At 44.0% G+C, this 27,283-nt stretch overlaps 1 protein-coding gene across 9 annotated transcripts in view; it reads right to left on the reverse strand.

The window, feature by feature from the left end:
• EML1 (EMAP like 1) overlaps positions 1 to 27,283 on the reverse strand; it is a 169,777-nt gene that overhangs the window by 64,785 nt on the left and 77,709 nt on the right. For 5 of the 9 annotated variants that reach the window (XM_075926585.1, XM_075926588.1, XM_075926584.1 and 2 more), the window contains 2 exons: positions 14,373 to 14,555; positions 1,734 to 1,799 (listed from right to left, as the gene is read on the reverse strand). In XM_075926585.1, coding sequence (XP_075782700.1) covers positions 1,734 to 1,799; positions 14,373 to 14,555 — 249 coding nt within the window. The remainder of the gene's footprint in view (positions 1 to 1,733; positions 1,800 to 14,372; positions 14,556 to 27,283) is intronic. The other 4 variants (XM_075926587.1, XM_006123775.4, XM_075926589.1 and 1 more) reach the window with 1 other exon arrangement.

Raw genomic sequence — 27,283 nt, forward strand, 5'->3', positions numbered from 1 at the left:
ATAGTCCAGCTACCACTGGGCACCTCCTTTCTCTGAAGATACTGAATCAATTTTTTGTAGTTACAACTCCACTAAAGTCAGGAGAGAACTACTATCATTCAAATCAATGGAATTATGCAACACAAAATTGTGTCTACTATCTCAAACTGAGGGGCTAAGCATTCCTGATGATTACTGTATATTTTATATTATTACTATTGGAAAGTAGCAGTAGTAGGAAAAGGAGTGACTACATCCACAAACAGGCACCACAGAGATGGGATACAATTCTGCAAACTTCATTTTCCTCTAACAGTATGTCACATATTCCTTTTATTTTTCAGTCTTTCTGGAATAGTATAGTACTGAGATGCTAGACTCCTGAATTCTGAACTTTGTGGCTGATTGTCGCTTCTGGTAATAATGTTGCCATCTTCCAATTGACTACTTTAATTTGTTTCTTAATGTTTTTCATCCCTAACCAAACAACTCATTAGTTAACTAGTAATAAATCATATGTATGCAGGCTCCTTGAATGCTGATTTAGGCATATTTGTTCCATTTGTGTTTGCCAGACTATGTATGGGTCTGTCATTTTTAGTCCTGCCATTCCTTTAGACTTTTTAGAGCATATTCCTGCACTGTGATGAGAACTCTGGAGCAATACAGCAAAGCACTCACACATGTGATGAGACCAGATAAGCAGGATTCTTCACATGCTTAATATTAAGCACATGCATACATGCTTTCCTGAATCTGTGTGTAAGTGCTTCACTGCAATGGGATGGGGTACTTAGAGCTTTTCAGGACTGAGCCCAGTAATGATGTTAACAGTTACTATTGATACTCAGCATCCCCTTGTGGCAAAACCAGGCCACAAAGCTAGCATGCCTCAGTGATTAATTGCGCAATTAATTGCATGCACTGCCCCTTTGAGAAACACTGTGGCGGCATTTCAAATGGGCAGTGCTGCAGAAGCCCGGGATCAGCTGGAGTCCTCAACTGACTCCAGGCTCAGTGCAGCTGCCCCTTGGAAAAGCCTCCCTGGTGTTTCCAAAGGGCAGCACCATGGGACCCTGGGATCAGCTGGAGTCCCTAGTTGACCCCGGGCTATGTGTAGCACTGCCTCTTTGAAGCGCAGGTTCGGTGCTTCAAAGGGGTAGTGCTGCACGGAGCCCAGGGTCAGCTGAGCACTCCAGCTGATCCCAGGCTCCTAATGCGCTACCCCTTTGAAGTGCCGGAGCAGTGCTTCAAAGGGGCAGTGCAGCATTAACGCCTGCAATTAGCGTGTTAAAAAATTAACGTGTTAATCCTTCCCTGTGTTAATCGCAGGTATTAATGCACATCAGTTAACAGCCCTAATTGAAGAGTGTTGTAATGAGAAGGTAATTGTGTACCTACCTTCCTACCTGAAAGAATCAGAATTACCTCAACAGTATGTCATAAATGCTGCCCTGTTATTAACTATAGGAGTTTACCCTGCAATCAAGTGACAAGCACAAAGATCCACTACAAAGTGAGAGTGAAAAAGGTGTGCAGTACAGCAGTAACCTGGAATTGTTAATACTTTTTTAAATTCTATAATTAATCAGTTATATATTCGGTGGGTTTTTATTTACTACACTTATTCTAAACAGCTATCACTGTCAAATAACTACGTGTCAGTACTTTTAGCTTGCTAGTAACTCATTCATATTAAGGTTTTTAAGTTGTTACATATTTATTTTGCAAGTTCTGTTGCTTCAGGGTCTTACCTGTGGTAGCAGCACTGACATGTTTATCAGGCTCAGCAGCAGCTGCTTTTTTAGTCATACTCAGATCTATGGATTAATAGGGCTATTAAAGTTACAAACAAACCAATAATTGAAAAAAGGAAAGAATAACAAATATACATAAAAGAAAGGCAGGGAGTTGTAAATATTCTATATAATTGGCTAATGAATTGTTTAAAAGCCATTAGTAAATGCATTCCTAACTAAAGTAGGTAAGCAACTGAAGTTTCATTATATGTATTTTTAAACTACATGACTGAGACCTCACACAAATGATCATACAACACTTGCACTAGCAATAACTGATTTTATTTTCAGTTTCGTTTCCTAACACTCTCTAAAATTGGAATTCATTAGGCTTTAAACCAAGGAAAGTTAACTATTATGCCATGGAAAAATGTAAGCAGTCTGCAGTGGTTCTCATATCTGCAATCCACTGCAATCCCCAGTGCCAGGTCTTCAAAGTTCAGCTAGGAGTTTACCTTTCTCTCATGTGGTCCCATGAGTGTAAAGAAGCACTCAAAGAAGAACTACTATTTTAAAACCCTTTAATTTAGTATCACAGTGAGCTGCTAGCTTTCCCTTCTAAAACACACAAAGGCCCTAATTCACCAAAGCATGTGTTCAATTGTTTTGCTGCATCAGGGTTCAAGAAGTAACTGATGGAACAAGGTCACACATAAGATCTGTGTCAGGTCCAGAAGGAAAATCCAGATCTCTGATTCTCAGCTCTGTAACTTAATTACAAGACCCTTAAATACATATTTTTCTTCAAATAGAAATTTTAAAAGTTAATTTTAAGTGAACGTATCTCACACACATCATGAAAATACTTTCATAATTCAGGTATCAAAGAGTTTGTGAACCTAATTCACAGTTCTAGTTTGTGAATCTATGGTTTATACATCTAGTTTGCCATAATTACTTCTATCAAGATTATAAAACAAAGGAGAAAAAAACAAACAAAAAATCATGCACTACTGAATAACTTTCAAATGACAACAAACTCACCACATTTTTATAGTAAGCAAATCTGACTGCATCAGACTGCTACTTACACCATGTAATTCTGGTTACAGCAAGCCTTATAGACTTTAGACTTTAAGGTCAGAAGGGACCATTATGATCATCTAGTCTGACCCCCTGCACAGTGCAGGCCACAACATCTCACCCACCCCTCCTAGAATAATCCTCTCACCTATATCTCAGATATTGAAGCCTTCAAATACTTTGAAGACCCCAAGATGCAGAGAATCCTCTAGCTGTGATCTGTACCCCATGCTACAGAGGAAGGTGAAAAACCTCCAGGGCCTCTGCCAATCTACCCTGGAGGAAAATTCCTTCCCGACCCCAAATATGGCGATCAGCTAAACCCTGAGCATGTGGGCAAGACTCATCAGCCAGACACCCAGAAAGTTCTCTATAGTAACTCCTATCATCCCTCCATTGACCTATTTCCCACTGATAATGAATGGTCAATTAGTTACCAAGATCATGTTATCTCATCAAACCATCCCCTTCATAAACCCATCTAGTTTAATCTTGAAACCAGATAGATCTTTTGCCCCCACTACTTCCCTTGGAAGGCCGTTCCAGAACTTCACTCCTCTAATGGTTAGAAACCTTCGTCTAATCTCAAGTCTAAACTTCCTACTAGCCAGCTTATATCCATTTGTTCTTGTGTCCACATTGGTATTAAACTTAAATAATTCCTCTCCCTCCCTGGTATTTATCCCTCTAATATATTTAAAAAGTGCAATCATGTCCCCTCTCAGCCTTCTTTTGGTTAAAGTAAACAAGCCAAGCTCCTTAAGTCTCCTTTCATAAGACAGGTTTTCCATTCCTCGGATCATCCTAGTGGCCCTTCTTTGTACCTGTTCCAGTTTGAATTCATCCTTCTTAAACACGGGAGACCAGAACTGCACACAGTATTCCAAATGGGGTCTCACCAATGCCTTGTATAATGGCACTAACACCTCCTTATCCCTACTGGAAATACCTCGCCTAATACATCCCAAGATCGTATTAGCCTTTTTCACGGCCATGTCACAATGGCGGCTCATAGTCATTCTATAATCAACCAGGATTCCCAAGGTCCTTCTCCTCCTCCGTTACTTCCAACTGATGTGTACCCAGCTTATAACTAAAATTCTTGTTATTAATCCCTAAATGCATAACCTTACACTTCTCACTATTAAATTTCATCCTATTGCTATCACTCCAATTTACAAGATCATCCAGATCTTCCTGTATGATATCCCGATCCTTTTCTGAATTGGCAATAGCTCCCAACTTTGTGTCATCTGCAAATTTTATTAGGATACTTCCACTTTTGGTGCCAAGATCAGCAATAAAAAGATTAAATAAAATTGGCCCCAAAACTGGTCCCTGAGGAACTCCGCTAGTAACCTTCCTCCAACCTGACAGTTCACCTTTCAGTATGACCCGCTGTAGTCTCCCCTTTAACCAGTTGCTTATCCACCTCTCAACTTTCATATTAATCCCTATCTTTTCCAATTTAACCAATAATTCCCTATGTGGTACTGTATCAAATGCCTTACTAAAGTCGAGGTAGATTAGATCCACTGCATTTCCTTTATCTAAAAAATCTGTTACTTTCTCAAAAAAGGAGATCAGGTTGGTTTGGCACGATCTACCTTTTGTAAAACCATGTTGTAATTTGTCCCAATTGCCATTAGCCTCAATGTCTCTAACTACTTTCGCCTTCAAAATTTTTTCCAGGATCTTACATACTACAGATGTCAAACTAACAGGCCTATAGTTACCCGGGTCGCTTTTTTTCCCTTTCTTAAAAATTGGAACTATATTAGCAATTCTCCAGTCAAATGGTACAACCCCTGAGTTTAGAGATTTATTAAAAATTGTTACTAATGGACTTGCAAGTTCATGTGCCAGTTCCTTTAATATTCTTGGATGAAGACCATCTGGGCCCCCCGATTTACTCCCATTAAGCTGTTCAAGTTTGGCTTTCACCTCAGATATGATAATATCTACCTCCTTATCCTCAGTCCCATTTGTTAACTTACCATTATCCCTAAGATCTTCATTAGCCTCATTAAAAACTGAAGCAAAGTATTTGTTCAAATACTGGGCCATTCCTAGATTATCCTTAACCTCCACTCCATCCTTAGTAATTAGTGGTCCTACTTCTTCTTTTTTTGTTTTTTTCCTATTTATATGGCTATAAAATCTTTTACTATTGGTTTTAATTCTCTTTGCAAGGTCCAACTCTACCTGACTTTTAGCCTTTCTCACTTTATCCCTACATGCTCTAACCTCAATAAGGTAGCTTTCTTTACTGATCCCTCCCATTTTCCACTCCTTATATGCTTTCTGCTTTTTCTTAATCACCTCTCTGAGATGCTTGCTCATCCAGCTTGGTCTAACACACCTGCCTATAAATGTTTTCCCTTTTCTAGGAATACAGGCTTCTGACAGCTTCTGCAACTTTAACTTAAAATAATTCCAGGCCTCCTCCACTTTAAGATCCATAATTTCTTTAGTCCAATCAACTTCCCTAACGAATTTCCTTAATTTACTAAAGTTAGCCCTTTTGAAATCAAAAACCCTAGTCTCAGATTTATTTTTGTTTATCCTTCCATTTAATTTAAACTGAATTAGCTCATGATCACTCGAGCCAAGGTTGTCTCCTACAACCATTTCATCTATGAGGTCCTCGCTACTCACCAAAACCAAATCTAAAATAGCATCCCCCCTTGTTGGTTCAGCAACTACTTGATGAAGGAATTCATCAGCTATCACATCTAGGAAAATCTGAGCCCTATTACTATTACTAGCACTTGTTCTCCAGTCTATATCTGGAAAGTTGAAATCTCCCATGATTACACAGTTTCAATGAGTATTTACTTCATTAAAAACATTAAAGAGGTCTCTATCCATATCCAAATTGGATCCTGGTGGTCTATAACACACCCCAAGCACTATCCCAGGGGAGGATCTGATAGTTTTCTTCCCCAATGTGATTTTTACCCAAACGGACTCTGTCTTCTCCATTCCATCACTTTTTATTTCTTTACAATCTACCTCATCTTTGATATACAATGCGACTCCACCACCTTTACCCTTATTTCTGTCTTTCCTAAACAGCACATACCCTTCAATACCTGTACTCCAGTCATGCCTAGTATTCCACCATGTTTCTGTTATTCCTATAAGAAAAGGTTACTCACCTTGTGCAGTAACTTCTGTTCTTCGAGATGTGTGTCCCCGTGGGTGCTCCACTACAGGTGTCGGGCTCGTCCCGGCGCCGCAAACCGGAAACTTCTTCGTAGCAGTAGCCCCCTCCGGAGGACCGCGCGTGCGCAGTGTGTCCCGCGGCGTTCGCGCCTTTTCTGCGTCGCGCGGTCCGACCCGCCAGTTCCTCCTAGCCGGAACATCTGCAAGATACAAGAGAGATCTCCGAAGCAGGGAGGAGGGCGGGTCGTGGAGCACCCACGGGGACACACATCTCGAAGAACAGAAGTTACTGCACAAGGTGAGTAACCTTTTCTTCTTCTTCGAGTGATGTCCCCGTGGGTGCTCCACTACAGGTGAGTATGAAGCAGTCACCCTCGCACTGATTGTGCTTCGGATTTACTTGTGCACGGACGAAAGGACTGCTTGAGCGACTGCTGTGTCAGCGACCTTGAGACGGTCAAGGGCATAGTGTCTAGCGAAGGTGGATGCGGACGACCATGTCGCTGCCCTGCATATGTCTGTAAGAGATACATTTTTCATAAAAGCCGTGGAGGCAGCCATACTTCTGGTTGAATGCGCTGTTAGCGAACAGGGCAGAGATTTCCCCCTGAGAGTGTAGCAACGGGTGATGCAGTTAACTATATGTTTGGAAATACGTTGGGACGACAGCTGATGACCTTTAGAGCGATCAGCAAGTGATAATAGCAAACGCGGAGACTTCCGGAATGGACGTGTTCTGTCAAGGTAAAATGCCAATGCCCTTCTAATGTCCAGAGTGTGCCAGCGGGCTTCCTCCGGTGTAGCATGTGGTTTGGGGTAGAAAGTAGGGAAGATTATAGGTTCATTGACATGAAAGGACGAGTTGACTTTTGGCAAGAAGGATGGGTGACATCTCAGTGAGACTCCCTGCTGAGTGAACATTGTGCATGGCGGGTCCGCTGAGAGTGCTGCAAGCTCTGAAACTCGCCGAGCTGAGGCTATTGCCAGGAGAAAGGTAACCTTTATCGTGAGAATTTGTAACTCACAAGTCGCAAGTGGTTCAAATGGTGGGCGGGTAAGGGTGTCCAGTACAAGGCCAAGGTCCCATGGCTGCGGGATAGGCTTGTGTGGTGGACAAATATTGGAAATTCCCCTGAGAAATTTCTTCGTAAGTGGATGAGAGAAAACGGAAAAGCTCTCTATGGGAGCGTGAAAAGCCGAAATAGCTGCCAAGTGTACTTTTAGCGAAGCAGCGGCCAATCCTTGGGAGTGTAAATGCAGGACGTAGTCCAGAATACGCTGGATCTGCACATTTAGGGGGTTAATGGCTTGTGGCCGGCACCAGGCTGAGAAGCGACGCCACTTATAGATGTACGATCGTTGGGTGCTGTGTCGTCTGCTTTGCACGAGTACATCCATGACTGCTTGGGAGCAGGTTAACTCTAGGCCCTGGAGCCAGTTAGGAGCCAAGCTGTCAGGTGCAAGCGGTCGACATCCGGGTGGAGAAAGTTGCCGTTTTGTTGTGAGATCAAGTTGTTGATCCTTGGAAGACGTTGAGGTCTGGACACCGACATCTGCATGAGTTGCGTGAGCCAAGTCTGGCGCGGCCAGAAGGGAGCCACGAGGATTACTGTCGCCGAGTCTGATAGTATTTTCTGTATTACCCGCGGTATCAGCGGGATTGGGGGAAAAGCGTAGAGGAGATGGTACGCCCCCCAATTGAGAAGGAAGGCATCCCCCAAGGATTGGTTGTCTATCCCCGCTCTCGAACAGTAAGAGCGGCACTTCCTGTTGTCGCGAGTGGCAAAGAGGTCGATCTCTGGGTAACCCCATGCCCGAAACAGATCGAGGGCTACAGAGTGAAGGAGCTCCCATTCGTGTTGGGAGTGGAATGATCTGCTGAGCGTGTCCGCAATTATATTGGTTTTGCCGGGGAGATAGGAAGCTACGAGCGCGATCCTGTGGCGGATCGCCCAGTTCCACAGGCGCACTGCTTCCGCACACAAAGTCCTGGACCGGGCCCCGCCTTGCCGGTTGATGTAGTAAACCGTGCATATGTTGTCGGTAAGGACTTGTATGGTGGTCCCCTGTATATGTTGTACAAAGTGGCGGCATGCGTTGAAGACTGCCCTGAGCTCCAGGAAGTTTATATGGAGTAGGGATTCCTGATGGGACCACAGTCCCTGAATCCGGTAGTGCAACATATGCGCCCCCCAGCCTATTAGCGACGCGTCCGTGGTCAATTGAATGGATGGGGGCTGGATCCGGAATGGAACGCCTGCTAGAGTATTGGCAGGTAGAGTCCACCAAACGAGCGATTTCCTGACTCGGGCAGGGATGGTTATGAAAGTGTTGATATTGGTAATGCCCGGTTTGTAGGCTATGAGGAGCCAATGTTGCAGACATCGCATGCGGAGGCGAGCATGGGCTATGACGTATGTGGTAGAGGCCATGTGGCCCAATAGTTTCAGGCAGGTAAGGTAAGGGACCTTGGGGGCTGTGAGCAAGACGTTCGATAGGTCTCGAATGGTGTCGGCTCTGTCCGTAGGCAGATACGCCATAGCAGTGGTAGAGTCTAGTCTGGCCCCAATGAACACGATGGACTGGGCCGGAGTTAGAGTAGATTTTGGCAGATTGATAATTAGGCCAAGGGTCTCGAAGATGCCTTTTGTAGTGGCAACTGCCATCTCGGCTTGTTCTCTCGAAGGTGCTGAGAGGAGGTAGTTGTCGAGATAAGGGAAGATGGTGATCCCCGCTCGACGGAGGTATGCCGCTATGACTGCCATGGTCTTTGAAAATACTCTCGGAGCTGCGGATAGGCCGAAGGGAAGTACCGCATATTGGTAGTGGTCGTCTCCGACGGTGAATCGCAGAAACCTCCTGTGAGCTGGATGGATAGGAATGTGGAAGTATGCGTCCTGCAGGTCGAGAGACGCGAACCAATCCCCCTTTTGTAGTGTTGGAATGATGGAACCCAGAGTAACCATCTTGAATCTGTATCTTCGCAGGTAGCGGTTGAGACCGCGAAGATCCAGTATCGGCCTCCATCCCCCCGACTTTTTCTCTGTGAGGAAGTATCGGGAATAGAACCCCCTGCGATGGAATTCGGGAGGAACTATTTCCACCGCACCTATGGTAAGTAGGTGTACTACTTCCTGTCGTAACAGATTTTCGTGGGAGGGGTCCCTGAAAAGGAGTGGGGAGGGAGGGTTGGTGGGAGGCAAGGTGGAGAACGGAATGGTGAGTCCTGAGGTTACAATCTCCCTGACCCAGCGGTCTGTGGTGATGGCAAACCAACGAAGGGAGTATGGATACAGACGGCGGTTGAAGAGTTTGGTTACTCTCGCGTTGGGTTCTAGTTGAGGGATGGCTCGCAGACTCTCGATCAGTATGTCAAACTTGCTGTCTAGATTGTTGCTGGTTGTTGGCCTTGTTAGGTTGCTGGCGGCGACGTTGGGGGCGCTGCCTCTGTCTATGCTGGTCATATGGCCTAAATCGTTGGTTGGTATAGTAGGAAGCCGAAGAAGGAGGCGGCCTCTGCCTGTTATATGGCCAGGCTCTCCTGCGCCTGAAGGGCGGGGTGTACATCCCTAGAGTTCTTAACGTATTTCTAGAGTCTTTTCCTGAGTGGAACACTTGGTCTGTGTTTTGAGCGAACAGGGATGCTCGGTCAAATGGGAGGTCCTCCACCTTAGGGTGTAGATCCTTTGGCACGGAAGCCAGGTGGAGCCAAGAGTCTCGTCGCATGACGATGGACGTTGCGGTAGTGCGGGAGGCCGAGTCCGCGATATCGAGGGATATCTGGAGCGCATTACGGGCCACTGTGTACCCCTCTTGTACTATGGCCTTCAGTACCTCCCTTTGGGAATGTGGGAGATGCTGTATGAGCGGCACTAACTTCGAATAGTTGTCGAAGTCGTGGTTGGCAAGATGGGCAGAGTAGTTTGCCATCCTCAATGTGGCCGTAGCAGATGAATAGACCTTTCTGCCTAGCAAATCCAAGCGTTTGGCCTCTTTGTCCGCGATAGAATTTCTCGCCTGCGCGGATCTCGCCTTTTGCTGTGCTGCGTCAACCACGATAGAGTTTGGAACAGGATGGGTAAAGAGAAACTCTGCATCCTTGGCGTCGATAAAATATTTCCTGTCCGTGCGTTTGTTGGTAGGAGGCATAGACGCCGGAGTTTGCCAGATGTCATTGGCTACCTCCAATATCGCGGCATCGAAAGGAAGAGCTAGCTTGGATTTACTAGAATGTTGTAAATTTCTGAGCAGCGGATGGTGTTTTGGAGGCGCCCCCGAGGTGCGTAAGTTTTGTGAATCCGCTACCCGTGTAAAAAGCTCATGGAACTGCTTATAATCATCTGCTAGAGGGGGTTCGTCGTTAAACACCGCATCATCAGGAGAAGAGGAAGCGACATCTGTCGGGGAGGCCACTGACTGGTGTTCCGCCACTGGTGACTGAGTGGTATCGTCCTGTGGGACCGAAGTCGTGGACGCATCTCCCGTAGGCGCTGGTGGGCGTTGAGCCGGTGGAATAGAGCCTTGGGTCGTTGGCGAATATATTTGCTGTCGGCTCGGAGACAAGGGTGAGCGCCTCGATATTGATCGTGAACGCTCCGAATGCGGTGAGCGGTGACGAGACGCACGATGAGAGTATTGTGGAGAATAGGACAGAGTGCTCCTATGACGATAATAGCGGGAGCGGGTAGGTGATCGAGGGGAACGAGAGCGGTACGAGTAACGGTACGGCGATCTGGAGTAGTATGATCGGTGATAGTGAGGCGGTGTGATGGACCTTCTCGGGGATCTATAGTAGCGGCGTGCAGGAGAGTACTCGTGATAGTGGCTCCGCCGTCTTTGAGGTGAAATCGAAGGTCCAGGCGAGAAGGCTGCCCTGTCCGAACCTGGAGAAGGGGTACGAGGGTGGTGTGTTTTCCTCTGTGCCTTCGTCGGTACCGCTCTAGAAGTATGGGGGACCGGGCTATCTGGGATCGAGATAAGTGAGGCCCCATCAGAGATTTCCCCTGGAAGGCATGGTGATTGAGGCGCAGGAGGCGAGGAAGGCGGAAGCACTTCTTGTCCCGACACCTGAGGGTGTAAGGTCGTCGGATCCGGTGCCGAAACGGGAGACTGAGACGGCTGCTCCACTTCCAGCGATCGGTCGGTGCGGTGCGGTGCCGACGCGCCCTGAGGATGAGGAGTGGCTGCGTCGCTAGGCTTTGGATGGGATCTGGGTGCCGAGTGTTTCCTCGGTGCCGTGTCCGGTGCCTTAGGTTGTTGCGGCTTAGGCTTCGGTGCCTGTTTAGGCTTCGGTGCCGGGCCGGCCACCGGTGCCGTCTTATTCGGGGCACGGTCATGCGCCGACGGTGCCGATTGCCTCGGTGCCGAGGACCGCACCGAATCCGGCTGCGGTGCCGCTCGGAGGCTCGGTGCCGCTGATGATGGTGCCGACTCCGGACGGGTTGGCGGGGCCGATGCCACAGAGAGTGCGGGGCTCGGCGCCGATGTGCTACGGGCTTTGGAAGGCTTTTCCATCGCCTGTGGGTGGCCCGACGCGGCTCTCGAGTCTGCCGCACTTAGGCTCCTGGACGAAGCGGAGGCCTTTTCTTTGGTCTTGTGCGTACCCTCGGTCTCTCGCTCTGTTGACGTCGGCGGCTGAAGAGCCTTGTTGAAGAGGAGCATTTTAAGGCGCATCTCTCTGTCACGCCTCGTGCGCGCCGTTAGCTTGGCGCAATGGCCACACTTCTGAGGGATATGGCCCTCCCCTAGGCAGCGAATGCAGCGGGAGTGGCCATCCGACACCGGCATAGCCTCGCCGCATGATGCGCACTTCTTGAACCCGGGAGAACCGGGCATGGTTCGCTGTGCGGGTGTAACCCCCGGGATTAAAACAGGGGGTTGAAGTAACAGGGTTTTTTTTTTTTTTTTTTTTTTTTTTAACAATTAACCAATCTAACTAACTAACGATATAACACTGACTAACACTACGTTGGGAAGGGGCTAACTGGGAAAACAACTGAACATATATCTGATTTTTTTTTTGACTAAACGATTTCTCCTCAGGAGAGGAGCGTGTTCCAGATCCGTCTGCGGCCGTGGACGGTTAGGAGGAACTGGCGGGTCGGACCGCGCGACGCAGAAAAGGCGCGAACGCCGCGGGACACACTGCGCACGCGCGGTCCTCCGGAGGGGGCTACTGCTACGAAGAAGTTTCCGGTTTGCGGCGCCGGGACGAGCCCGACACCTGTAGTGGAGCACCCACGGGGACATCACTCGAAGAAGAATATCTGGTTTCACTTCCTGGACCAATAGCTCTAGTTCCTCCTTTTTGTTACCTAGGCTCCTCGCATTGGTGCACAAACATCTTAATTTTTGCTTTTTGGCCTCATTCACATTCTTTACCCAATTTGGCACAGATGTTATACCTCCAATATGACCTATTAGACTAGTATCCACCCCACCCTTCCTCATGTTCATTCTCCTACCCCCAGCTATATCTTTTCTTACTTCGTTTCCTTCCTCTCAGTGTTAAAATCTGGCGTAGAGATTACCTTGGCATCTCCCAACCATTTCCCCCAAATTCCTAGTTTAAAGCTCTCTTAATAAGTTGAGCCAGCCTCCATCCTAGAAGTCTATTTCCCTCCCTACTTAGGTGAAGTCCATCTCTAGAGAACAGTCCTCTGTCCATAAATGCCTCCCAGTGACCATACATTCCAAAGCCCTCCTTATAGCACCACTGCCTAAGCCATCTATTGATCATCATAATCCTGTCACATCTTTGTTGCCCTTCTCTAGGAACAGGCAGAATTCCACTAAAGATCACCTGAGCCTCAATTTCCTTGAGCATCCTCCCCAGCCTAGCATAGTCTCCCTTAATTCGTTCCAGCGAGAATCTAGCCGTATCATTTGTTCCTACATGAAGGATGATCAATGGATTCCTTCCTGCTCCTTTAATAATTCTCTTCAACCTCAGTTCCACATCTCGTATCTTAGCACCTGGCAGACAGCACACCCTTCTATTCTCTGGATCAGCTCTGGTTACAGGCCTATCTATTCTTCTCAATAAGGAGTCCCGAATCACATAGACCTGCCTTTTCCTAGTGACAGTGAAATTCTCTGGTCTATCTCTAGCTTCCTCTGGCTGCAAGTCCTTACCATTCCTATTTTCCCTTGTAATCCTAATGCTCATTATTGGTGTTGTCTCCATTAAGTCTTCCCCTTTATCTATGGGACTAGCCATTCTTCTCTTCTTCCTTACCCTTCCATCTTCATTATCTACCTGCTGTATCCCTTCTTCCTTTTCCAACTCCACATACCTGTTCTTGAGCTCTATTTTTCCTTCACTGACCCATCTTTTCCTCTGCCTGGTCCTCTGAGTCACATGCTTCCACTGTCCATTTTCTTCGCCCAGCAGTCCCCCCTCTGAGACCCTTGATCCTGCTTCCATCTGCATATCTAAGCTTTCCCCTTTAGCCACGTCATGCCTTTGCCCCATCATCTGCTCAAACCCCCTTCTAAACTCGACCAGAGTTTCCACCTGCATCTCCAGTCCTCGGATCTTTTCTTCCATCAGCTCTATCAGGCGGCACTTCATGCAAACAAAACTCCTTTCAGGTACCCCCTCCAGAATCATGTACATACCACAGCTACCACATCCAATCATCTTCCTTGTGTTCTCTACTACTTGGGCCATGGCCACTAATGCCTCTATGTTTTATCTACTTTCTCACCAAAATCCTATTAGTCCGGTGAACACAAAAACAAACCAAAACACCCCCTCCACAGCAAAAACAAACTCCAAACAAGTCCTACAATCCAAATTCCCTTTACAAACTCCCACTCAAACTCCCCTGTTTACAGCTCTGTTTGCTTGGCTCCTGTGCCGCTGTAGCTATCTGTGCCACTGCCTGACTAGAAGGCTACCTTTATAGGACCCCTAATCAGTGAAGCCTTAGCTATCTATGTAATGCTGGATGCTCAACTTAAGTTTTGTACTGTATTACTTTTGTATAAAGTGACATTCTCCACAACATAAATCAAGCTAGGTTAGTACAAGATACTCAAAGACAGCTTAGCCACCTTTATTGGCTGATTAGTCTCATCTGTATTACCAAAACAAAATAGGGGTTTCAGTCTACAGACGATGACCCACTCCTTGGAGTTTCTGATCTAATTTTGAATAAAAGGCAGCAAATAGGAATTGTGGGAAAATACAAATGAGAATTAAAATGGTAAGAAAATGCAAATGATTTGATAGGTTGTGTGAGCTTCTGACAGATTGCTATATTTTTGATTTTTATGTATTCTATATAGTTAGCTATGAATTTTGGTTCTAAATTTAATTTTTTTGTTCATGAATAATAAACTTTAATATATAAATGACTAATTTTAAATACATTGGTTTCATATATTTGAAATGCAAACCTTTGGTAGGTCCTTTCTTGTTCTGCATGGCCTGCTGTTCCTCTGTAATATTCAAACGTCTAACCACATCAGCCAGAGCAGACTTGAGCAGCTGGATGTCATCTTCCTGCATCTGGACACGCTGCTCCAGAGAAGCAATGCGGTCTGTTACCTCCATACTGCTTGCAGCAGAGGCACTGTCATCTAAACAAAATGGAATGAAAACAATGTAATCTCAATGTGATATCAAGAATTACAGAATATATCTGTGATATCTGGAAACAATTTTATTTCTTCAGAATAAAAAGGAATGTTTTGAGTAGGTGTGAGAAACAAAGGCTTCCGAGAAAAATTCAGCCCCCTAAACATTTTACATTCAAAACTCATTCTTGTGAAAACATCCATTCTTTTAAACAACTACAACTCATGTGCTGTATTCTGTATCCATGTAATCAATTTATCCCCATATCTCATAACCTCCTGCTTTCATAAAGACCATGCTAATATTAGCAGTACCCAAAAAATCAAAAGTCCAAGGAGCTGTTTTGCATATACATGTATCTAATAAAAATACCATCTTTCAATTAATTGAAATGTCTCAAATATTGCTGATGCACATTTTTGGTTTTCTGAGATCATTGTAAAAGGCTGCAATATTGGCACAATACTGCAGGCATTTATGCACATAAGTAACGATATACAGAAGTAGTCTCATTGATTTAAAATTTTAAAAAATACATATAAGTGCTTGAAGGACTGGCCCTTAGTCTCTAAATTTGCAATTGATCTTCACATTTCTTTACAATTATATAGAAAACTGTCCCAGACTTGCCTTTGCCAAGCTCTGGCTGCTTAATCTGTCCCCATCTAAAAAAGCTTGGAAAAAGGTCCTAACCAACAGTTTGCCCTCTGCTAAGAGGGCCTCAAACTCCAGCCTGGCATCCTCTTGCAACATCTCTGAAAACTACATTGTCCCAAAGGTAGAAGTCATACCTAGCCAGCAATGCTTGCTGATTACAGATATGAAATTGTAGGCCAGTTGTGCAGTAAATCTAAGGTCTAGTCTCTTTACATACTTGTCCTTGAGGTAAAAGAAGACCATCCCATACGTGCTCTTTCACTTCTGCTCATACAACCAAGAAACTTGGTGATGAATGGGTATAAATATGCTCATAGCTTTGAAAAGGCGTGTGCTATTTTCTCTTGGTTCTCTTGAAGAGAAGATAACATTTGCAACAAGGATCTTCCAGACTCCAGGAAGTTCTCCTTGATACGGACAGACACTTTAGCTGGCCCTGTTGAAAACAGAGAGGCTGTGTCTAGACTGCATCCCTTTTCCATAAAAGGGATGCAAATTAGACACATCGCAATTGCAAATGAAGCGGGGATTTAAATAAGGAATAAGGGATCTTTCAGAAAAGGCTTTATTTTCCGAAAGATCCCCGTCTAGACTTGCGCTTTTTTCCGGCAAAGCCCCGAGCCGGAAAAAAGCGGCAGCCATGTTTATGCAAATGAAGCGGGGGGGATTTAAATCCCGGCTTCATTTGCAATTGCGATGTGTCTAATTTGCATCCCTTTTACGGAAAAGGGATGCAGTCTAGACACAGCCAGAGTGTTTCTGAGACTAACCAAACTCTCCTGAACCACCTCAAAAAGAGTATTATGATAGTTTCCTGCTTGTATGAAAATGTCTTAGTAAGCCCTGTAGTTATCTTGGACCAGTGAAGGCTCTTGTGGTGCTACAGTCTCATCAGGCAATTACAAGGCCAAATACAAAGGAGGCTGAGACTGATTATCCTGCAGTAGAGTGGGTAGATGTTGCAAAGTTTGAGAGTTTTGCTCAGTGACTGCATCCTCCTGGACCTCCTCACGACACTCGGTAGCGGATTTTAAAAATACAGGAACTGGGGAGGATTTGGAAGCAGAATTAATTAGAGCCATGAGGACATGGCATATGACTCCAGCTACGACTGATTTAATGTTCTCTTTCTCTGGAGCGTCTATGTAGCTCTGGTGGACATCGCCAACAAAATTATTTTAATGAAGGAAAAGGAGAGTGCCATTGTCTGTTTGAGGAGCCAAAGGGATACGAGACTGCCTCAGGCTCTGCGGAGGATACTGAGTCAGCTAACCATGGTGATGTCACACCAGGCAATACCAAGATTAAAGTGTGGTTGGTGCTCTGTACATACCGATTTGAGGGATATCAGGGTAGTTTTACCCCTTCTAGATGGCACTGGTCGAGAAACATCAGACAGTATGTTGCTTTATCCACCCACAGTAACAAAACCACTAGCCTCAGACAAGTTTGTAGCCAAGTCCTCAGGATACAATGGCACAAAGTGAGCTGTCTCCGGTAAGCTTCAGAGTCCACATCTAAAGTGAGAGTACGTCATGTGCTGCCACATATGCCTCCAGTATTGTTGGTACCAAGGTCCTTTCATGTTTCACAGAAAGAGTTGGAATCATGAGGTGCGTCAATCTAAGTGGCCTTGGAACTTGCATTACAGTTAACAACCCCAGATGTGGTTGGTATCAGTGAGCATCTTTTGCCAGCAGACACCTTCCCCTGTTTCCCAGTGTATAGCAACAAGGATCTCAATCATTTAGCACACCCAAGTCCAAGGAATCCTACCTCTTAGCCTTCTTCCTCAGCACTGGGGAAGGAGATCAGTGCCAGTTTTCCAACACCATGTCAGAGGAGCACTCCGCACTGAAGCAGTTGGTGTTCTCCCAAGCAGGAAGGCTCATATGGGTAGCCTCACTACGGATGTGGTTCAGTCTCACCTCTTTCCCCTTTCACAGCTTACAGTCCCTGAAAATTTGGCAGCATCCCTAATATGATGTTTGTTTAGAAATTTTAGGTAGATGGAATGAGGGTCACTCACTGTCATAGACCTTCTGAAGCCAGCACAAGGCTTAAACTCCAGACTAGTGTTCCTCTTTATCCAGAGTCAGCACTCCACTACAAAAGGGAACCAAACATCAATCATAGAATCACTGAATCCTAGAACTGGAAGGGACCTCAAGAGGTCATCAAGTCCAGTCCCTTGCCCGTATGGCAGGACCAAGCACTGTCTAGATCATACCTGACAAGAATCTATCTAACTTGCTTTTAAATATCTTCAGTGATGGTGTGATGTAGTGTTGGTACCTTGCTGGTTGCTATGCTGGGCAGTGGGCTGTGGTTGACCTCCACTGGTGGCTATTTGTAGCACGGCCCAGCAGGACAGGGGATGACTCATTATGCAAGGGGCTCCCAACCTGTCCGACCAGTAGGCTCCCAGGGAGAGAGACAAAGGAAAGAGGGCGAGGCCAGCCCCTGGCTGGGGGGCAGGGCTGGAAGGGACGTTTTAGTTTCTGCCTGGAATCATGGAGGAGGCAGCCTAAGCAAGGGGCCTGGGATTTAAGGGCCCAGTCTCCCCCATCTCAAGGGGGGCTGAGGCATCCTAGGCCTGGCCCTGTAACCGGATTGCATCTATGCTATGCTGTATCCTGGAAAAGCAATAAACTCCCTCTAATCTACCGGCTGGTGGAGTCTGTTCATGCCATTACGGGGGTGCAGGAGGTGGGGGGAACCCCGACGCACCGCCACAGATGGGGATTCCGCAACCCCCTAAGTTTCACCACTCTGACAGTTAGGAAGTTTTTCCCTAATGTCCAACCTAAACCTCCCTTGCTGCAATTTAAACCCATTGCTTCTTGTCCTATCCTCAGAGGCCAAGGAGAACAATATATCTACCTCTTCCTTGTAGCACTCTTTTAAATACTTGAAAACCGCTATCATGTCCCCTCTCAGTCTTCTATTTTCTAAACTAAACAAGCCCAAGTCTTTCAGCCTTCCCTCATAAGTCATGTTTTCTAAAACTTTAATAATTTTTGTTGCCCCTCTCTGGACCTTCTCCAATTTCTCCACATCTTTCTTGAAATGTGAAGCCCAGAACTGGACACAACTCTCCAATTGATGCCTAATCAGTGCAGAGTAGTCTCATGTCTTGTTCACCACACTCCTATTAATGCATCCCAGAATCATGTTTGCTTTTTCTTTTTTCCCAACAGTGACACACTGTTTACTCATGTTTAACTTATGGTCCACTCTTACCACTAATCCCTTTCAACTCCTTCCTAGACAATCACTTCTCATTCTGTATGTGTGAAACTGATAGTTCCTCCCTAAGTGGAGTATTTTACATTTGTCCTTATTAAACTTAATTCTGTTTACCTCAGACCATTTCTCTAGTTTGTCCAGATCATTTTGAATTTTGCCCTTATCCTCCAAAGCACTTGGAACCCCTCCCAGCTTCGTATCATCTGCAAAGTTAATAATCATACTCTCTATGCCAACATCTAAATCACTGATGAAGATATTAAACAGAACCAGTCCCAAAACAGACTCCTGCAGAATCCCACTTGTTATGCCCTTCCAGCATGATTGTGGACCATTAATAACTAAGGATATTAAATATCAACTTACTGACTAATCGAATAGTGGATGCATTTTGCATTGACTATTCAATTAGTCGATAGGGCGCCTCTGCCTTTGAAGTGTAGCAACAGACCAAGGGCTGTTGTTACACTTCAAAGACGAAAGCATCACATCACAATCACATCACATCAAGCTCCTCGCAGCATTTCAAAGTGGCAGTGCTGCACGAAACCCAGGGTCAGCAGTGGAGTCCCCAGCTGATCCTGGGCTCCATGTGGTGATGCCACTTTGAAACGCCACATGCATCCTGGGACACCCCAGCTGGCCTCGGGCTGCACACAGCGTTTCAAAGTAGCAGCATTACATGGAGCCCGGGGTCTGACCCTGGGCTCCAAGTGGCACTGACACTTTGAAGTACCCCCACCTATTCCCCCCTTTGCTGCCTTTTTCTGATAAAGGCAGTGGGGGGCCAGGGAGTAACTAGTCGACTAGTCCTTCACATCCCTATAAATAATTATTCTCTGGGAATGGTTATCCAGCCAGTTATGCACCCACCTTATAGTTGCCCCATCTAGGTTGCATTTCCCTAATTTATTGATAAAATCATGCAAGACTTTCAAATCCCTTACTAAAGTATACAAAGTCCACCGCATCTCCCTAATCCACAAGACTCGTTATCCTCTCAAAGAAAGCTATCAGATTAGTTTGACATGATTTGTTCTTTACAAACAGTTACCTACACCTCATTATCTTCCAGATGTTTGCAGATGAATTCCTTAATTATTTGCTCCATTACCTTCCCTGGCACAGAAGTCAAACTGACTGGTCTATAGTTTCCTAGGTTGTTCTTATTTCCCTTTTTAGAGATGGGCACTATATTTGCCCTTTTCCAGTCTTCTGGAAGCTCTCTGGACTTACATGACTTTTCAAAGATGATAGCTAAAGGCTCAGATACCTCCTCTATCAGCTCCTTGAATATTCTAGGATGCATTTCATCAGGCTCTGGTGACATGCAGACATCTAACTTTCCGAAGTGATTTTTAACGCGGTCTTTTTAAACTTCTAAACCTACTCCATTTCCACTAGAATTCACTATGTTAGGTATCCTGTCACCATCCATCTTCTTGACAAAAACTGAAATAAGGAAGTCATTAAGCACCTCTACCACTTCCAAGTTTCCTGTTATTGTTCTTCCCTCTTCACTGACCAATGGGCCTACCCTGTCTTTGGTCTTCTTCTTGATCCTAATATACTCGCAGAACATCTTTTTGTTACCCTTTATGCCTCTAGCTAGATTTAGCTTGCTTTGTGCCTTTACTTTTCTAATCTTGTCCTTACACACCTGAGTTTGCTTATATTCATTCTTTGTAATTTGACCTAGTTTCCACTTTTTATATGACTCCTTTTTGATTTTTAGATCATATAAGAGCTCCTGCTTGATCCAAGGTAGTCTTCTGCCATACTTTCTATCTATACCCGAAGATTTCTCCCAATCAAAGATGGTACCCTCAGAAATCTTGGAGTGTTAGGCCCAGTTATGGAAAAGGGGTGGTAAATCTGGAACACTTTGGTGCCAAAAGGGGTATTTAGGCCTAGGAATTTGAGAGATCGGGGCTGCTGGACCAGCATTGCTGATAACACTGGACTGGAGTGTTATCTTGCCAGGTCAGAGAAACTGTATACTTATATTTACTTCTTTTTTTAACTGCTTCTTTATTTTCTTAAGTTTGCTTTTAGGAATCCTACTAACACTTGCTCCCAGATATTCTAGGGGAAGAGAAGCCACCCTTCTCCATCCAACCTTGGGGTCCTTGTGTAAGTATTAGTATTATTACTCTTTGTACACTTAGATAAGTTCTAATTTGATTGTGTTAATGACATCTTGAGAAAGAATTCAAGTGATTTGTGCTCTTGCCGCTGTTTTTGTTGTGATAAGAATTTTGGTGGTTCCTTTAGCAATAAAGCTGTTTTCTATTTCATTCCCTGAGTTAAGGTGTGGTTGTTGTCCATCACCTGTCGACCCTCCAGAGAGGGAACCTTGTGGTTCCGCTAAACTGTGACCTGGGATAAAGGACGACCCTAGATCTTTTTCTGATCAGACTGGCGAGCCTTACCCATCCAAATTTTATTAAACTCCTTCCCAGGCTACAAAATCAAATCAAGAACAGCTTCCTTCGTAGTAGCTTTCTCAACTTTCTAAAATTAAAAATTGTCTCCAATAGAGTCCAAGAATTTATTTGGATAATCTGTTCCCTGCTGTATTAGTTTCCTAACATAAGTCTGGTTAGTTGAAGTCCCCCATCACCACCAAATCCTGTGCTTTGGATGATTTTCTTAGTTGTTTAAAAAAAGCCTCATCCACTTCTGCCTGTGTAGGTGGTCTGTAATAGATACCTACTTATTTTTTACCCCTTTTAACCTAACCCAGAGACTCTCAACAAGTCTGTTTTCTATGTCCATCTCCACCTCAGTCCAAATGTATTATAATTTTGAATATGTAAGACAACATCTCCTCCCTTTTTCCCTGACTATCCTTCCTGAGCAAACTGTACCCTTCTATAACAATATTCTAATCGTGTGTATTATTCCACCAAGTCTCTGTGATACCAACTATAACATAGTTATGTTATTTATTATTAGTTATTAATTAATAATTATTTTAATACCAATAAAACAATAAGACTAAATGTACAAGAATATAAAGAACTAACTAATGAGAATCAGCTATTCACTGAAAGATAAGATAAATTCCCTGTAAGCAAAGAAACTCACAGGAGCAAGCTGACAGGTTCCCACTACCAGTCATAGGTAGTAAGTAGTAACTGGACTAGGGCAACACCATCCAGTGGTTCCTAATCTGTGATCCATGGACCCTGGTGGTCTGTGATGGTACTGAGGTGGTCTGTGGAAAGTTTAAAAGTAAGGATAGGGCCCACCAAGATGGGCTCAATCTTTTCTTTTCTCTTCTGGGGGCTGGAGGAGGGGGTCCTTGAAATTTTAATAGATTGAAAAGGGGTACATATGCTTGAAAAGGCTGGGAACCACTGCTTTATACCATTATGCAGCAATGCAAGGCAGCAGAGGACACATGCACAGCCTCAATGGGCACCACCTAGGGAAAAGTCTCTAACTCTGTTCAATTGAGTACATATACTCCTGAAGTAGAATGCGTAATGAGTGTGTGGGCACACACAAACCGAAGTGAAATGCAATCAAAGTACTTCATATTTCCCATTAAAAAATGTTTATTTTTCTGATTTACATAAGGAAAAAAAGAAAAAAAATACAAAAAGTAGTATTTGGGTATATTCAGATACAGTATAAATGATAAAGCAAAACAGCTAGCAATTTTAAAACAGAATTACAACAAAAATATTTGTTTTTTACAATTATATGAAAAGATTGCTATTAATACAGTATTGGGGACAGTTGCCTCCCAGAAGTACCCTTGCAGTGCCCTAGTAATAATTTCTCCCTCAGAAATTCTTAAGCAAACTCCAAACAGCCTTTTCATGTCCATTCACTTCCCCTTCTTATTGGCTGTAATGGGGGTTCCCTCTGGCCAAGTCCATGTACCTTCACTCCCTTAGTCCAAAGCCTTCTTTGGCAATTCAACCTTCCAGATAAGTCACACCCTGTGTAAATGAATTAACAAACCCTTTCTGCGGTACACATATAACAGGGGCCCATCTCAGTGCCTTCTACTAATGTCCCTCTTAGTCTCTTCCCCACTGTTCCAGAGTCAGTGGTGCCTCCAGGGTTTCGCCTTCTGGAGACAATGTCCTCGCCCTTACCTCAGAGCTTTATCAGAGGCCACTTGTGGGAAGATCGTTACTTTGGCAGTTGATCTTCCGGTGATCGATTTAGCAGGTCTAGTAAAGACCCGCTGAATCAAATGTTGAGGGCACCCTATCAGCGCTAGAACTCCTGGTGCTCCTGATAAGTAAGGGAAGTTGATGGGAGCATTTCTCCAGTTGACCTCCCACTATGAGGATAACGCCAAAGTTCAGCTTATGGTACAACGACTCCAGCTATGTTTTTTACTTAGCTGAAATTGCATTCCTTAAGACAACCTTCCCCCCTTAGTGACGAGGAGTCCTGTGGCACCTTATAGACTAACTGAAGTGTAGGAGCATAAGCTTTTGTGGGCAAAGACCCACTTCGTCAGATGCAAGTGGGTCTTTGCCCACGAAAGCTTATGCTCCTACACTTCAGTTAGTCTATAAGGTGCCACAGGACTCCTCGTCGCTTTTGCAGATTCAGACTAACACGGCTACCCCTCTGATACTTCCCCCCTTAGTGTGGCTCTGGCCTCAGAGTCCCATAATTTCCATTAGTCTCACTAAGCTCACCAGATGTAGCTGTCTGCAGTGCTGCCAGCTAGTCACCTGGTCTCCACAGCTTGAGGGCTCAAGAAGAACTGTCGCTGTTCAGGTCTCCAGATCTTTTTATAGTCCTTCCTGATTGGCCGTTTCCTCTGCAGCCACTCTAGCGTGCTTGGAGGACTTTTCTATGACTTCTCTGGGGTGGGGTGTGGCAGGGCCACAAGACTTCAGCAGGGAGCTTCAGGGCCTTGGTCCACCCCATCACAGAAGCCTAAACTTATTCACAAAATAAAACTCTAAAATAAAACTAAAAGTCCCAAAACACAGTATGTTTGTTTTTACCCTCTCATTGAATCACCGGTCAGGTTTTTATTGCCTATAGTCTCACTAGGGAAACCTTACATCACTTTCTAGTGCAGCCTATTCACACCCATCAAGCTCCAATTTAGCCTCCGCTCGGGTCTTCCTGTTTGAGTCCTTTCCTACTTTGGCAGGTTATGTTTGGCTGAAGATTCAGGTTTCTGGCTCTTGCTTCAAAACACCCTGCTATAAGGATGTTCCCTACAAAAGGCTCTCTTACTGCCTGTAGTTTCCTGAGCTTCCCCATTTTGCTGCAGCCACATGTTGCCTGTTTCTGGCAATTACCTGATTCAATTCACCTGGGCCTAGCATCTCTTAAAGGAAAAGCCAACCTGTTACAAAATCCTTGGAGTGTCACTTCAAGAAAATCATAATGATGACAGCAGTACAGGCTTATTTATTTATTTGAATATTCCACACAAAGTGTAACTTTTATTTAAAAACCCTAATTAAACTTATTCTGAAAAGTCATTAATTTGGGAAACTTGTGTAAAGCCCTTGGCAAACCAGAATGAGTCAAGAACCGAGTTCTGTTTCAACAGATTTCACAGCTTGTGAATTTGGTGTTGAATTTACACAAACAAAACCAAAATATTGTGCATACACAAGCAAACAAAAATCACAATATTTATATATATGTCAAGTGATATACCCAAAATATCATTGTTTTTGTTAGTGAATTTCATACAGCAAATAAAATTAGTATATTTTATTTGCTCAAATAATTTTTGTTTTCAAACTCTGTTCACAGAGTTCTGCTTTTGGTGACAAATTCCATGTGACAGTATTTTTAAAACAGCTGGTGTATAAACAACTCAAAAATTGAAATAGCAATATTGATTGACCATACACAGTAGTGGGCCTCTGAGCCCTCCTGCAATAGTTTGCAATCAGTTTATGTAAGTTTTGCTTTTTAGAATAAGATACATTGACAATATAACTGTTTAAAACATTTTATGCAATTGTATATTTAAAAGTACTGAACAAAGCTATATCTTAGACCTCTTCGTTTGACTAAAACAGAACTCAAATTTCTGAAACATATGGAAGTTGTTTCTCCATAACATAAACTAAATGGTTTTTTCCCCAAATCTTGGCATAATCACTATTATGTAGAGTAACAGATATTTCTACTGAAGCTATTACAAGCTAATTACTCCACAAAATACGATTGTATTCAGCATACTTGTAGCTGTCTTGATCCCAGGACATCACAGAGACAATGTGGTCCAACACTTTTTTTGGAACAATTTCTGTTGGTGAGAGATACAAGCTAAACAATTTGTTCCACCTTGCATTTTGCTGGGATGCCAGGAGTGCCTCTCCCAGATCTGAAGAAGAGCACTATGTGACTTGAAAACTAGTCTTTCTCATCACAGAAGTTGGTCCAATAAAAAATAAGATAAACAGAGATCTTGGCAACAAGGTGCGCTGTCTTTAGTTACTGGTACCAGCAGTGTGACCTGTATGGCTATGAGCTGCAATGCAACCACTCAGTAGCAAAGTAAGGGCATTATATACCCTTTTATTATTTCCCTGCTTCCCATCTGTTGCAGCCAATCCTCTTTCCATCACCCTCCCTCCCACTTGCTATAACAAAAAGATGTATAATTCTTGTCTCTTGTATGGCGGCTAACCCTCCTGCTTCTTGTGTATTTAGCTTCCTAACTCTCCTTGTTGCAGTGTTTTCTCTGAACACCTGCAACTGAGTCCTTCTTGCTGACATCCCTCTAATTCTCTATTAAGTATGAATACAAAAAAAAGGGGGAGTCACCAAGTGCTAGTATAAGATTAAGATAAGAGGTGAGATGCATTATAGCCCAGTTAGGATAAATCTGCCTTGTCCATGAAAGTATACACAGTACAAACGTAAATGAGCTGTACCAAATTCCCAGACCATTTTAGTCAAATTTACAGTCATGGGATTTTTTAAATAGCTATTATAATTATTTCAGCTATTTAAATCTGAAATTCCAGTGCTGGAATTGTAGAGGTTCTGACCTAAAAAGGAGTTGTGGTATAGTTGTAAGGTTATTATAGAGTGGAGCTGTGGTACCGTTACCCTTACTTCTGCATTGTTGCTGACAGAGATGCAGACTTCAGTGCTGGACAGCTGGAGAGTGGAAGTGGGTGACTAGCTATTGTTAGCCTTACATTTGCACTGCTGTACACTGGGCCCTTGGTCAGTAGCCACCACTCTTCGGCCAAGGTGGCATGGTATGGTAAGGTCACCATTACTTCTGTACTGTGCTGGCAGGGTACTACTTTCAGAGCTGGGCACTTGGCCAACAGCCGCCACTCTCCAGCTGCTCAACTGAAGGGAGAGAGGAAGTAGCAATGGCACTAATGTAACCTCCTCCCCTAAAATATCTTTGTGATCCCCCTGCAACTCCCTGTTGCATCAGGACCCCCATTTTGAAAAATGCTGGTCTCCCCTGTAAAATCTGTACAGTGTAGGGCAAAAGCACACAAAAGATCAGATTTCACAATCCATGAGACATGTTTTTTATGGCTGTGAATTTGGTAGGGCTCTAGCAATAAAAGACAGCTTAATTCTTGATGTACATATGTGTTCTGAAGAAGTTAAAAATACTATACAAAGCATAACTTGCTGAATGCCTTAAAAAGAGAGAGTGACAAAAAACCATGAAATTTAGCTATTTTGATCATGATCTGTGCTGTACCACCTACTTGTGAAGGCTAAAGTAATATCTACTCAACAAAGTTTAAGCCCTACCGGTAGTCTAGTTTTTTAAAATCCCCTCTTGTATTATGACCGCTGACATATCAACAGAGCAATTTAAGAAAATCTAAGTCCACAATAAAAACAGCCTCTTAGTCAAAAAAGTTAAAATGGAGTTAAGTTTGACAATATATATCAGTACTGTAAAGCAAAATATGGCAATTTTGTATTTAGCCCCGAAACAAGCATTATAAACTCAGGAAATACTGAGATAAGCTTAAACATAAAAGGAAGCCAAATATTATAATACAAGGAAATGCACAGTTAATACCCCCACACAAGTTTTACTCTGTAGTTCTGCCATGCAATAAACATATCATTATGATTAATTATGATAATTATTACTAATGCATGTTTGTGTCTATGATTCCAGATTTTGAAAACATGCCAGATGTTTTCATTATTTTCCCCCATGTGATGTCACTACAAAGAGATAATGACCTTTTGTAAGAAGGCCATCTTAGCTGAAAGCAGCCTGTGGCCTCATTCCCAAATAAAAACAATAGGAAATGTCAACCATTCTGGAAGAGGGTTCTTCTTGAGATTCTTTTTGAAGGAGATAACTCTTTAACCTCTGCTGAATAAGAAACTTCCAGTTTTGTAAGATGTGTAAAAATAGCCACTTCTTAGAAAATTTCTTTTAAAATACAATGCACTGCTCTGAATCTACTCAACATGCATTTTTTTCTGAGCTGAGATCATGAGCATGCCCACAAAAATTTGACAATCCAGAAATCTGAATCCAAACTAGTTAATTGATTTACTTGAAAATTACTCAAAAATGTAATCTGTACTTAAAAGGGTAAATACAGGCAGTCCCCGGGTTCCGTACAAGATAGGGACTGTAGGTTTGTTCTTAAGTTGAATCTGTATGTAAGTCGGAACTGGCATCCAGATTCAGCCGCTGCTGAAACTGACCAGCGGCTGACTACAGGAAGCCTGAGGCAGAATTGCTCTGCCCCGGGCTTCCTGGAATCAGCCGCTGATCAGTTTCAACAGGCTGAATCTGGATGCCAGTTCTTACATACAGATTCAACTTAAGAACTCCAGGCATCCCCAAGTCAGCTGCTGCTGAAAC

Source organism: Pelodiscus sinensis, chromosome 4 (genome assembly GCF_049634645.1).
Source record: "Pelodiscus sinensis isolate JC-2024 chromosome 4, ASM4963464v1, whole genome shotgun sequence".
NCBI classification, from domain to species: Eukaryota; Metazoa; Chordata; order Testudines; family Trionychidae; genus Pelodiscus; species Pelodiscus sinensis.